This window comes from Belonocnema kinseyi, chromosome 5 (genome assembly GCF_010883055.1).
Source record: "Belonocnema kinseyi isolate 2016_QV_RU_SX_M_011 chromosome 5, B_treatae_v1, whole genome shotgun sequence".
Lineage (NCBI taxonomy): Eukaryota > Metazoa > Arthropoda > Insecta > Hymenoptera > Cynipidae > Belonocnema > Belonocnema kinseyi.
In genome coordinates this window covers 77,682,808-77,697,161 of record NC_046661.1, presented here as the reverse complement: position 1 = coordinate 77,697,161, position 14,354 = coordinate 77,682,808, and the positions used below count along the sequence as shown (strand labels likewise).

Below are 14,354 nucleotides of genomic sequence, written 5' to 3'. Positions count from 1 at the left end.
GTTAAATTTTTGGTCCAGAATTATTGATATACGTTTTGGTTAAAAATTCTATTACTTAGTTGAAATCTGAATTATGTTTGTCGAAAATTGAATTATTTGGTTCAAAAGTCATTTTCTTCTTCGAAAATTTAACTGTTCAGTTGAACATTCTCCTTTTTGGATAGAAAATCCTCCTTTTCGATTGAAATTTCAACTTTTGGTGGAGAAGTCATATTTTTTGGTTAAAAATTGATGTTTCGCTGTTGAACGTTAATTATTTTAAATTAAAATATCTACTATTATATATTTGGTACCGTAATCATCTCTTTCTTCTGTTTGGTTGTATATTTAATAATTTTGTTGAAAAATCCTTTTTTTGGTCCCTAATTCAACTCTTTTGTTGAACATTTGTTGTTTTTTGTAAATAGAAAATCCTGCTTTTCAATTGAATGGTCACCTTTTGGTGGAAAAGTAATCTTTTTTGGTTAGAAAATCATATTTTATAGTTGAAAGTTAATACCTTTTAGGTTGTAGGCCTACATCATATTTCTGATATAGAATTGATCTCTTTTGGTTAAAAGTGTACTTTTTTTGCAGGAAATTTAATTAATTTCTGGAAAATTAAACAGCTTTGACAGTAATTTTTCTGGTGGAAAATTAATTCTTATACTTGAAAAGTCTATTATTATGTATATTTTTTGACCATAATTCATCTCTTTTGGTCCAAAATTCAACTGTTTTGTTGAACATTCGTATATTTTGATAGAAAATTGATTCTTCTGGATGGTTCAAAATTTAACTATGTTGTTCAAAATTCGTTTTTTTTCTTTCTTTAAAATTAAATTTTTAACTGAAAATATCACTTTTCCTTTTTTGTTCAAAAATTGATATTTTTCAGTTGAAAATTCGTCTTTTTTGGTAGATTGAAATTCCCTCTTTTTTGGTTAAAATTGCAACTGTTTGGTTAAAAATTAACTTTTTTAATGAAAATTAATATTTTCGGGTAGAAAACCCACCTACTTTATAGGAAATTCGTCCGTTCGCTTAACATTTCAAAAATTTGGCTAAAATATTTTTCTTCTATAATTGAAAAATCTTTATTTTCTTGGAAATTTAACTACTTGGCTTAAAAAAATTTGTTGTTAAGAATTCACTCTAGTTGAAAATTAAATTTCATAATTTTAAATTTAACATTTGAATTTTGGTTGAAAATTTATATGTTTTAGTTAATTATGCAATTATTTGTTTAAAAATTAACTTTTTTGTTGAAAATACAATTTGTTTTGTAGATAATTCGTCTCTCTCGCTTTAAAATTCATTTGCTTTGTTAAAAAATTCATATTTATTAGTTGAAAATGCATCTGTTTGGTTGGAAATTTTTTTTTTTTGGTTTAGGATTCAACTATTTTATTGTAAATTCAACTATTTGGTTGATCATCTTTGTGATCAAAATTCTTTGAAAATTCTACTATTTTGTTCAAAATTAAACTATTTTTTTAATGCGTCCCTTGCTTGAAATTTCAACTATTTGGTTAAAAATGCAACTGCTAGGTTGCAAATTATTCTGTTTTGTTTAGGATTCAACTATTTGATTGAAAATTCAACTACTGGGTTGATAATTGAATTTTCTTTTGAAAATTCATAGTTTGGGTTAAAAATTCAATCATTTTGTAGAAAATTTGTCTTTTTGATTTGTAATTTTTTTGGGTTGAAAATTCAACAATTTGGCTAATTTTTTCCTTTTGTTTTATGACTGCAAAATATTAATTCGTTGGAAATTCGGCTCTTTCGTTGAAAATTCGTCTTTTTTATTTAAACATTTATCTTTGTGGATTGAAAATTCAACTATTTAGTTCAAAATTCATATTTTTTGTTATAAATTTGTCTCTTGCTTAAAATTTCAACTACTTGGTTGTTAGTAGAATTATTTGGTTGAAAAGTATTATTTTTCGATTGAAAATTCATCTGCTTAGGTAGAGAATTTATCCCTTTTGTTAGAAGATATGGTTTAAAATATTTATGATCTGTATAAAAATAAATAAAATAAAAGTAATGTATAAAACATTTTATATTTTGAATGTAAAAAGGCAGAATAAATTTGATAACTCGAAATTTGTACAAAACAATTTGAAAAACAGAATTTGTTTAATGACAATACGTAAATTTCATTCTGAAAAAAGAAAGTTATTAGGTATAATGAAAAATATCAAAATTGTACTTTTTTTCCAGGGAAACGGATCCAGTGCTCAGATGTATCTAGACAAGTTTCTGAAAACCGTCGAGACTTATTTGCATCCAGCAAACTATGGTCAATGGGCCACAAAATTGATGGAGTTGATTAAAAGATTATGTTACTACTTCGTCGTTCGTCTTCACAGGTAGATTTAATAATAAAATTATTTGAGGTAATATATTTTCCTATCTATCAAAGATTTATTTTTACAATAAAAATTAACTTTATTAGAAAAAGTTAGCTATAAGGTAATCTAGAAAATTGTACAATTTGAACGAATTTAATTATTATTTTTTTAATTTGGGCAAGTCCAATTTGAAATTCTAAAATTTTAAGAGCTTACAATTTTAAATTATTCAGTTTTAAGTGCTTAATTCTAAAGTCATTTACATTTGAATTTAATTTTAATATGTAAAGTTAAAGATCATCCAATTTTCAAGACTGGAATGTAGACATTTTTATTTTTTAGTTACTTAATTTTTTAATTGGTTAATTTTGCACGTTTTTGATTTAAGATTGCTTAATCTTGAGGGCTTCTAATTTCAAATTTTGTATTTATGTAATACTAATTCAATTAAGATTTTTTTAATTTAAACTGTTAATTATAAATGTTCAATTTATTAATTATTATTATTGTGTCTTTGTATAAATTTTTTCAGTTTAATAGGCTTCTTCTTAATTCTTAATTCAAAATGATTCGAGCGATTCAACTATTAAAATTTTAATTTCGAAATTATCCAATTTTTAACAATTTAAATTTTAAACTGAGCAGTTTTTAATGCTTCATTTAAAAATTATTCATGGGAAAAAACAAGATTGATATTTTAATAATTAAATATAAATTGAGCGGGTTCTATTTAAAATTATTCCTTTCAATTTTTAATAAAATGGTATAGTTTTGAGAGATGCATTTCAATCATTATTCTGTTGATAATATTACCCATTTTATAAAGCATTAAAGTGAAATTATTTAATCTTTAACATTCAAAATGTTTAATTTTTCACTTATAATGCTTTTAATTTGAGAATTTACAATTTTAAAACATTGAATTAACAAATTTTCAATTAATAAAATTGTCTTAATTATTTTGAAAATAATACGCTTTATAATTCGCAATTTAAAAAATTAATTTTTCCCAGCATCAAGAGTTTTAGAAAAATTTGTTAAATAATAATTTTCAATAATTTCATTAAAAATCATTTCAAATTGTATAATTTGAAATTTTAAAAAATCTCTAAAAATTAGAAAATGTGAGTCTAAATTTGTCAAATGCAGATTAAAATTGCGAGAAGAGGACAAATGCAAAATATTCAAAATGGAATATTTTCTTATTAGAATTTTTAAGACTGGATTCACTGGATTGTTTAAAAATGATAGGAATTGAAATTGTAATATTTCTAATTAAAAGCGTTCAAAATTGAAATAAACAATTTTTTTATCGTTTTGAATTCGAAGTGATTAAAATTGGATAACTTGAAATTGAAAACTAAATTGAATGTTTAATGAAAATGATTATGAAATTCTAGACTTGCTAATAGTTATTTCATAAAAAAAATTGTACTTTAACATTGAAAATGTTTAGACAAATTTTTCTAAGAGCAAAGAATGGAAACATTTTTAGTTATACATATTTAAAATTAAATTATTCTAAAAAAATGTTTAAATGAAGTCATTTTAATTGAGAAACATTGAAAAAGAAAAAATTCTACTACGAAACGATGCTAATTAAACGAATCCCGCCTTCATTTAAAACAAAAAAATTTTAATTACCAACAATTGTGATAATAAAAAATTTTTTCCTCTCACCCTTCAAAATCGCAATTATTTTCTGTATATTATTTAAACCTGTTCTTCTCTATTTTGATTTTAAACAAAATTTTTTATTCGTTTAGTTTTTAACACTTCCTTCGGAGTTATTATTTATCCCGAAAATCTTTCAATAAATATTTTACACTTTTAAATGATTAATTAGTTCAAATCCTCCAACTAAATATCGGGCAATTTTATGATATTAGATTGAAAATTAGGAATAAAAAAAATTAAAATACAAAACAATTTTAAGTATTGCAATTCGAAATTGTTTTTTTAAGTTAAATTTGAAATTTGTACTATTTTGGTACATTTTCAAATAAAAATTAATTAAATTTGTGATGCCTAGTTCTAAATCTTCTCATATTTAAGGCTTGAATTTGAGAAATTATTTTGTATTTCAGAGAACGCTTTAAGAAAGCAACTTGGGCGACGCCAATTCCCGATTCGTACAAGTTGACAGACGCGGATGTAGACGCTTTCGTCATGAGTGTTTTGCCTTTGGCGATGATCTCGATGTTCAGCAAATCCTTTAATATATCGTCGAATGCTTGCCATGCGCTCCAGTATCTGGCAAATGTAAGACCAAATTTAGTAGTTCCGGTTCTCTTGGAAAGGGTCGACGCCACCCTTGAATCGCTCATTGAACCTGATAGATTTACGTCCTTGATGCGAGGATTATCGTCAGTCACTCGACAGTTATGCCAGGGATCCAGAAACGTCAATAAAGGTAAAATAATTCATATATTAAAAATCGGAGGGTGATTGGATAAAGCTCTCATTATTTTTTTGCTATTTAAGAAAAAACTTTTTTTTACTTTAAAGAATTTAGAAATGTTTCAAATAAAAACAATTATTTGATAATATTCCTGATAAAATGTAAACTGGTGTTTTATTTTTTTAAATAAATTCTAAGAGATATTTTTTATATATCAAATCCTGAAATGTCTTAAAAATAAAATGGACTATTTTAAATAAAAAATGTTTAAACAACAAGATTATAAAGTATTACAAAAATTTGATCAAGTTTAAGAGATATTTATTAGTTTTAATAAGATTCAAAATTGATTTAAATATGAAAAAGCTTGAAAAAGTTAGAACGAACAGAAAATTTAATCTGAATTTTTATTCTGAAAAATGAAGTTTAAGAGAAAATTTTCAATTATCGTGATTATAAAGTTTTATAACAAAATTCGAGTAAATATTAAGAGACATTTAGAAGTTTCAAAAAGTTTCGAAATTGAATTAAAATTTGAAAAAATGTTTAAAAAGTTTTTAAAAATTGTACATTTTTGAATATTTGGAAGTAATGATTTTGAAGCCTTTTAAGAATTTCAAAAGGTTATGCCATAATAAAAAATATATCTTAAAATTCATAGGATAAATAAAACGGTTTTATTTTTGTTCGAAAATATGTTTGAATTTCGTCAAGAATCTTACGAAGATAATATTTCGATTACCTTACAAATAAATGAAAATTTCTACCTAAAAAATGAATATTTATTCGAAATTTTTTATTGAAAATTCCAATATTTTGTTGAAAACTCGTATTTTTTCGTGCAAAATGTAATTTATTGAAAATTAATCTTACTTGATACATGGTTCAACTACATTAATCAAAATTAATTTTTCATTAAACATTCATAATCTTATTTAAAAATTTATCAATTTGTTTGACAATTTTAATATTTTGTTGAAAATTCGCCATTTTTGGTAGAAAATTCATCTTGTTTTTGTAAAAAAAATCATCTCTTTCGTTAAAAATTCATATTTTCATGTTAAAAAAACAAGCTGTTTTGTAGAAAATGTGCCTCTTCAAAAAAATCTAATATTTTTTGGTTTAAAATGCAACTGGTAAAATTAATTCTTTAGTTAATGATTCAGCAATTTTGTTAAAACTTTTTTTTTGACATGAATTCAACTGTTTTTTATTCAAATTTAAAATCTTTTTTATTGAAATATCATTTACGTTATCTAAATACTATATTCAATAATTTAAGAATAATAATCAAAATTTGAAAATAATGTGAGAAGTGTCTTTGCATCTTTTAAAAGGAAAAGGTTGTTAACTCATTTAAATGTTTTAACTTTTCGAAAATTCCAGTTACTGGATAAACTATTTTATAGATAGACCATGTATCTGTTAAATGCTGAATTTTCCCAAATTTTTGAACACATTATAGTATATTCAAGAGCTCAGGAAAATTTAAAAAATTTATTTCACATTTTTTATTCAATCTTTTGATTTTAAAATTTTTCTTTCGAGATGCGAAAAACACGTATGCGCGCGCGTAGCGCGCTTTTGCTATTCATGCAATTATTAAAAAGCGCAGGGTGCCATTTTCGAAAGGTGTCCAGCATTTTGATGTACAAAATGTAATTAGTATATTTTTGAAGATTTTGAAAATAAAGAAGCCTTTTAAGAAAGATTTTTAATTCAAAAAGTTTTTAATTATTTTCTAAAATTTCGAACAAGAATGGCAAAGATTTTCAAACAAAATGTTTCAGTTAGCAAGATTGCAAAAACTTATAAGAAATTCGAGTACGTTTAAGAAATTTCGAAATTTTAAAAAGATTAAAAATTTATTCAAAAATTTAAAAAATTGAAAAAAATGTTTGAAAATTTACATTTTTTAATATTTGGAAATAAAAATTTTGAAGCTTCTTAAGGATTTTGAGAAGATTCACGATTGTAAAAAATGATTTTAGAATTCATAGGATTTAAACTGATTTTTCATTTTGAAAAGTCAACTTCAAGAGAATATTTAAAAACACTTTAAAAGGTTACAAAAGATTTCTAGGTGTTTCGAAATCTTTTGTAATCTTTTTAAATGTTTTTAAATATTCTCTTGAAGTTGACTTTTCAAAATCAAAAATCAGTATAAAATTTTTGGAAATATTAAGACAAAATTTGAAATTTGAAAATATTTCAAAATTTTCTCAACAAAACTTAAATTTTTGAAGCTTTCGAAACAAATTTATAAGTTTTTTATGAAGTTTAAAGGACTCAAGAAAATAAAAAAAACTTTCTTATAATTCCTGGGAAAATTGCAACTGATTATTTATTTTTAAAAGAAATTTTTAAAAAATTCACCAAGATTTAAAAAGATTTAAAATAATTTTATAAAAGATTACAAAATTGTATAAAAATATGAAAAAAAATTAAAAAGCTTTACGATAATAAAAAATCCTCATAATTCGTGGAATAATTTAAACTGATTTTGTATTTTGAAAAATTAATTTTAAGATAATATTTTTGAAAATTGTAAACATTTGAAAAGATTTTCTAAAATTGGCCAAACAGAATCTGTAATATTTGAAAGAAAGTATTTTAATTTTTCAAAATTTTGAGAAAAATGTTGTAAGAATTCGAAAATTTTCTAAAGATATTTAGAAGGTGTGAAAGTTTTGAAAATGGTCAAAGAAAGTTTTTAAGTTTGAAATGATTCCTGAAACTTTTAAACAAAATGTAAATTTTCAAAGATTTGGAGAAAAAAAATCGTAGTTTTTTAAGAAGTTTGAAAGGTTTCAAGAAAATAAAAAAGTTTTCTTGAGATTCCTGGTAAGAAGAAAATTTGAAAAAGTTTCACAACATTTCAAAATATTATAATTTCAATATATTTCTACGAATTTCGAATATATCTCGAAGATTGAGGGGCATTTTTTTATTTTAAAGATTTTTCAAAGTTTTAAGAATCATTTGAGTCAGTTTAAGTGATATTTATCCTCCAAAATCCTAAAAGTATTAATTATTTTTCAAACTCACTCGATTTTTTCTTTAAAGTTTGCAAAATAAAAAATTATAATTTTTCGACATATCTGAAAGCTTCGTGCAAAATTTCGTATATTCTCAAGAATCTTAGGAAATTGATATATTTAACTTTAAAAACAAATGAACAAATAAACTTGAAAAAGAAATATTTATTTGCAAAATTTATTTTGTATTTTAAATTATTTATCACCCAAAAATAATAATTTATGTGAATTTTTTTTCTTTTGTCGAGGATTCCACTATTTTGTTAAAATGTTGTGTTTCACGGCTAAAAATGCAAATGATTGAAAATTAATCTTTTTCGTCTAAGATTAAACTACTTTATCATTATTTCGTTTGAAAAATTGTATTTTTTGGTAGAAAGTTCATCTGTTTCGTTAAAATTTCGTTTTTATTGTTATGTATTAAACTGTTTTTTATTTATATAAAAATATTTTTGGCCTGAATATCATTAATAAATAAATAAATATCAATTGACATATGCACCCATCATATATTTTGAAAAATTTAACGATTATAAAAGAACTTCTTAAAATTCCTAGGAAAAATTAAATTATTATTTTTTTTTTTTTCAAATACATTTTGAAAGAAAACTGACAAAGATTTAGAAACATTCTGTATTATTTCCTCAAATTTCTAAAAAGAATCTGGATGATTTTGAAGCTCAATTTTTCATTTAACAAGATTACAACATTTAAAAAAAAATCAAGTAATATTATTAGACATTCAGAAGTTTTGAATAAACTCAAAATTAATTTAAAAGCAAGAAACATTTTTTTTAAAGTTTAAAAAAAAATGTAAATTTATTAATATTTGCAAATTAAAATTTCGAAGCTTTTTAAGGATTTTAAAAGGTTTCACGATACTAAAAAAATGTTAATTCATAGGAAAATTTGAACTGATTTTTTATTTTGGAAAATTGTTTTAAAAGATTTCGTAAGATTTCCAAAATTATGTCAATTATGTATAGAATCTGGAAGATTTGAAGGTAATTTTTCGGAATTTGTAGAAAAATTGGAATCATTTTAAATTTAAAAGATATAAGATTTAGAAAATGTGGAAATGGTTGAAAAATAATTTGTAATTTAAAAATTACTATAAAATTTTTTTAACAAAATGTAAATTTGTAAAGACTTCGAAAAAAATTTCAAAGATTTTTAAAAAGTTCGAAAGACTTCAAGGAAATAAAAAACTTTTCTTGAGATTCCTGGAAAAAATTCGTATTGACTTTTCATTTTAAACCATTTTTATAGAAGGTTTTAAAAGAAATCTGAAATTTTGAAAAAAAGTATTTGAATTTGATCAAGAATCTTGGGAAGATTATATATTTATATACCCTTAAAAAGAAATATTGATTCGAAATTTTTATTTTGAATTCAAAATTATTTATCTTCTAAAATCATAATTTGAGTGAATGTTTTTTCTTTCGTGATTGAAAATTCTTTTTAGTTTAAAAATTGAACTTTTTGGTTCAATATTTGGTCTTTTTTGTTTGAAAGTTAACCTATAATTGTTGAAATCTTTGGGAAACAATTTACGTTTCTGTGAAATATTAATAATCTATCCGAAATATTTGCGAAATGTTTGCTAATATTTTTTAAATGATTTAAATCTTTGAGAAATCATTGAAATCTTTATGAAATATTTGAAATATTTGAAACATTTGGGAAGTAATTAAAATCTTTATAAAATACTTTAAAAGAATGTTAATTGTTGAAATCTGTACAAAATCATTAAAGTCTGTGAAATCTTTTATATCTATCCAAATATTTTGCGAAACCTTTCATATCTTCGTGATATCTTAAAAAAGTTATTGCAATGTTTGTGAAATTTTTGCGAAATATTTCAAATGTTTTATAAATACTTGGTCCTATTTTTAAAATAATTAAAATTTTTAGAAAATCATTTAACTCTTTATGACAGTTTTTTAATCTATACGAAATCTTTTCAAACTATCCGAATTTTTTGCAAAACATTTGAAATTTTTTGAAATTAATTAAAATTTTTGTAAAATATTTAAAAATATTTGATAATATTTGTGAAATTGTTTAAATCTTTGCGCAATATTTGAGATGTTTTCGAAATATTCGAAATATTTGAAATGTTTGTGGAAATCATTGAGTTCTTTCTGAAATCTGGAAATTTTTGAAATATTTTTAAAACATTTGTAAAATTATTGAAATATTTGTGAAATCTTTGCGGAATATTTAAAATAATTTCGAAATATGTTGTTATATTTGTAAAAATCATTGAAATCCTTGTGACATCTTTTGAAACCCATTGAAGTCTTGGTGAAATCTTTTCAATCTATTCAAAAGCTTTGCGACATTTGTTGAAGCTTTTGAAAATGATTCTTATCTTTGCGAAATCTTTCTGAAATCATTAAGAAATATTTGAAAATATTTTTAAAATGATTGAATTCTTTGCAAAATCATTAATGTTTTTGTAACATATTTTAATTCTATTCCAAATGTTTTCAAAATATTTGAAACCTTTTATATCTTTGGGAAATCATTGAAATCTTTCTGAAATCCGTGGAAACATTTGCAAAGAAACCTTTGAAATTTTTGAAATATTTTCGAAATATTTAGTGATATTTGTGAAATTATTAAAAATCCTTGAGAAATCATTAATGTATTTGTAAAATATTATTTTAATTTGTCCAAAATCTTTGCGAAATATTTGAAATCTGTGTGAAATATTTGACATCTTTCGAAAATCATTGAAATTTTTCCGTAATATTTGAAAACTGTGGGAAAATGTAAGCTGATTTTTCTGTTTGAATATAAATTTTACGAGAAAATTGACAAAGTTTCCAAAAGATTGTAAATTATTTTACAAAATTTCGAAAAATAATGGGGGTTAAGATTTTCAAGCTAAATGTTTCAATTAGCAAACTCACAAAGATTTATAAAAAATATAATTTTAAGACATTTCGAAATTTTAAAAAGATTTCAAACTTATTTAAAACTTGGCAATATTTCAAAAAAGTTTTTAAAAATATACTTTTTTGAATATTTGAAAATAAAAGTTTTGAAGCTTCTTGAAGGTTTTTGTAAAGGATTCACGATGATAAAAAACTTGAATAGAATATTTAAAAACATTTAAATAGATTTAAAATGATTATAAAAGATTACAAAAGATTTCTAGAATCTTCATAACAGATTCTGGAAGAATTTACCGTAATTTTCGTAATTTTTCAGAATTTTAAGATAATTTTTGGAAAAATTCGAACAATTTTGAAAGATGTTTAGAAGGCTTTAAAGTTTTTGAAATAGCTCAAAAATAATTTAAAATTTGAAAACATTTTCAAAAATAAATTAAATTCTTATAAATGTGTGCCAATTAACAAATTACTGATTCTTTAAAAAAGTTTTTAAGAAAGTGAAATACTTGGAAAAATCCAATAAGAAAATTTAACTATATTTTTGGGTAAAAGTTAATTTTTTATTGAATAGTCTTCTGTTATCTTTTTGGTTTAGAAATCATCTCGTTCGGTTAAAAATTCTATTATTTGGTTGAAAATTTAATTATTTTGTTGAAAATGCAAATTTTTTGTTAAAAAGTTATATTTTTATTAAAAATTCACTTTTTCCGTTGAAAGTTCATCTCTTTTATTAAAAATGTAACTATTTTGATAAAATTTCCTTTCACGTTTGGTTAAGAATAATTTTTTTTTTAATTGAGAATTAAACTATTCCACTTTTTGTTAATTTATCTTTTTCATTATAATGTTTCACTGTTATATACTTCATTGAGAATTCAACTTTTCTGATTGAAAAGTCGATTATTTGACATAAAATTGTACTAATTTGTAAAAAAAAATAATAATTAAGGATTCATACCTATAGTTGAAAAATCATCTTGTTTGGCTTAAAAATTCAACAATTTGGTATAAAGTTTAATTATTTGGTACAAAATTAACTTTTTGGTTGAAAAACCATATTTTTGGGTTGAAAATTCAACCTTTTTCTGTAGATAATTCGGCGTTTTGACTTTAAAATCAAATAATTTTGTTTGAAATTCATGTATTTTGTTCAAAATTCCTCTTTTTTGGTAGAGCTTTAATCTTCGTAGTCCAAAATTCATCGCTTTGTTTGAAAATTTAGAAACATTGTTGACAGTTATTTTCTATTTAAATTTGTGTGTTATCTCAAAAATGTAACTATTCCATATCTAGTTGAAACTTTAAATTATTGGAAAAGTTGGAAATCTCTCTTTTTTTTTGGTTAAACATTAATCTTCTTGTTCGAAGACTCATTTTTTTGTTCAAAATTTCATAATTTTGTTGAAAATTCGTTTTTTTTCAAAAATTTTGTTATCAGAGTTTTCATCTGAAAATGGAACATTTCATTTATGGTTGAAACTTTATCTTGTATATTGTATAAATTAAAAAATTCAACCGTTTGGTAGAAAATTCATGTATCTTGTTGACAATTTGGTTGAAAATTCATGTATTTTGTCAAAAATTCGTCTTTTTTTTTTAGAACATTTCTCTTTTTTGGTAGAAATTTTATCTTTTTGTTTCAAAATTAAACTTTTCCTGCATATAGGATAAGTTGTAAATTAGTCTTTTTTGATAGAAGATTAATATTCTGGGTCGAAAATTCATCTTTGTGGGTCAAAATTGAACAATTTGGTTGAAAATTCGTTTTTTTGTTTGTGAAAACTTATTTTTTTTATCAGATTTTTTATCTTAAAACTTAACTATTTCATTTTCGTATTAAACTTTATCATGGGTTTTGTTTAAAATTCGACTTTTTGGGTAAAAAACCTAATTTTCTTTGTTAAAAATTAAACTTTTTGGTTTAAAATATAACTATTTGGTAGGAAATTTATCTGTTTTGTTAAAAAGTCATCTGTTTTTATCGAAAATTATCTTTTTTGTTAAAAATTCATCTTTTTGGATCAAAAAATCCATTGTTTTATAAAACATTCGACATTTATGGTATAAAAACTTTACTCTTTTCATGAGAATGAATTTTTCGTTGTATATAAGTCTTCTTTTTTCATTTAAAATTAATCTTTCTTGGTTAAAAAGTAACTTTATTGTCGTTAAAAACTTCGTAAATAATCGTATTGACAAATTTTTTTATTTTTTCAGACTACGCTTATGCACCTGGACCTGCAGAAGTGGTCCCGCTTCTCTTTTCAACTCTCCCTGGAATTGATCACAATGACTTTATGAAAAGCCAAATGGTATTCAGTTTTATTACGATGATCGTCGCTTATGTCCCGCTTGTTGATTCTTCACGATGTCAAGCTCCTTTAGACGAAGATGATCGACTCGTGAGCGAATCAACTTCCAGATTTGAAGATTTCATTTTGCAATTTTTGGATCGGATTTTTATTCTAATTGAATCCAGTTCCGTCGATGTTGTGAGGCAGGTGGGTAGAAAATTAAAAAGCTGTTATTATTTTTCAATTTGTGCGAAATTTTGCAGCGCTGAAAATTTCGAAAGAGAGGAAAGCAATCGAATTTAAAACGATTAAACTTGGGGTTTCAAGGAAGTATTTTCCTTTTAAAAATATTATTTTTAAATTAAACTGAAATATCGAAACTGTTTTCTTTGAAAATTTATGTTTCTTAATATTTTATGATTCAGAAATTAGAACGTTAAACCTTTTAGATTTTACGAATTTGTATTTCAAAGTGTAAAATTTATGTGTTCAATGTTGATAAATAAAAAAATAAAAGACTTTTAATGCTTAACTGATTATTAATTTCAGATAAGAAATTAAATTGAGCATTCAGTTTTTTAGACTCAAATTCTCAAGACTAATAAATAAAACTTTTGGAAATTTGAAGTACGTAAAATATTCTAAACTTTAAAAAAAAAACCTTTAAAACAAACGATTAATTTTAATTGCAAGGCCTTTTAGATTAGACGGTATTTGCAAATACGTTATTCAGAATTTTATAATTTAAATTTAAAATTGAAAGTGCGTGGAAATGGATTAATTTAAGTTGAAACGTTGAAAATGGTTTTGTTTTCAAAGGGTTTAAAAATGCTGCAATAATTTTGAATTGAAATTCTTAATAATGAACAGGGTGTCTACTTTTCTTTTTTGTTTTTTAAATTAATTTTTTCAACTGAAAATTTAAAATAAGCAATTTTTAGTTGAAAAATCATCTTTTTTTAGTTATAATTAGTAATAATTATAATATTATATATTATATGTATGTATTATATATATATTTAAAAATTTGTCATAAGGACAACCGCAGGATTTCGCTGGGAGCGGGTGCTAATCTGAAAAATTGCACCCGCTTCCAGCGAAATCGCGGTAAAATTTCAGCCACAACCACGTCTCACAACCGTGAGATAGGTGGTTACAGTCTGTAAAGGAATCAATACGACGATCCAGCAAAAGCCTTGTGCACCCTAAGAACACGGAGCGACCCAAGGACAAGCGCCTGCTGCATTTTTCCCGCAAGTGTTCTAGCATATTGCTGTCACGCAGGGATGCTTTTTAGGCTATTACCAAGTGAAAGCTTGGCACCTCCAAGAGCGCCGATGATAAGGACGATCAGTTTAACAGAATATTCCGGGTACAAT

The 14,354-nt window shown here is 23.4% G+C and overlaps 1 protein-coding gene across 1 annotated transcript in view; it reads left to right on the top strand.

Annotated features, from left to right (window-relative positions):
• LOC117172429 (proteasome activator complex subunit 4-like) overlaps positions 1-14,354 on the top strand; it is an 81,115-nt gene that overhangs the window by 17,747 nt on the left and 49,014 nt on the right. The window contains exons 5-7 of the mRNA XM_033360353.1: positions 2,209-2,357; positions 4,427-4,752; positions 12,899-13,182. Of these exons, the coding sequence (XP_033216244.1) occupies positions 2,209-2,357; positions 4,427-4,752; positions 12,899-13,182 (759 nt within the window). The remainder of the gene's footprint in view (positions 1-2,208; positions 2,358-4,426; positions 4,753-12,898; positions 13,183-14,354) is intronic.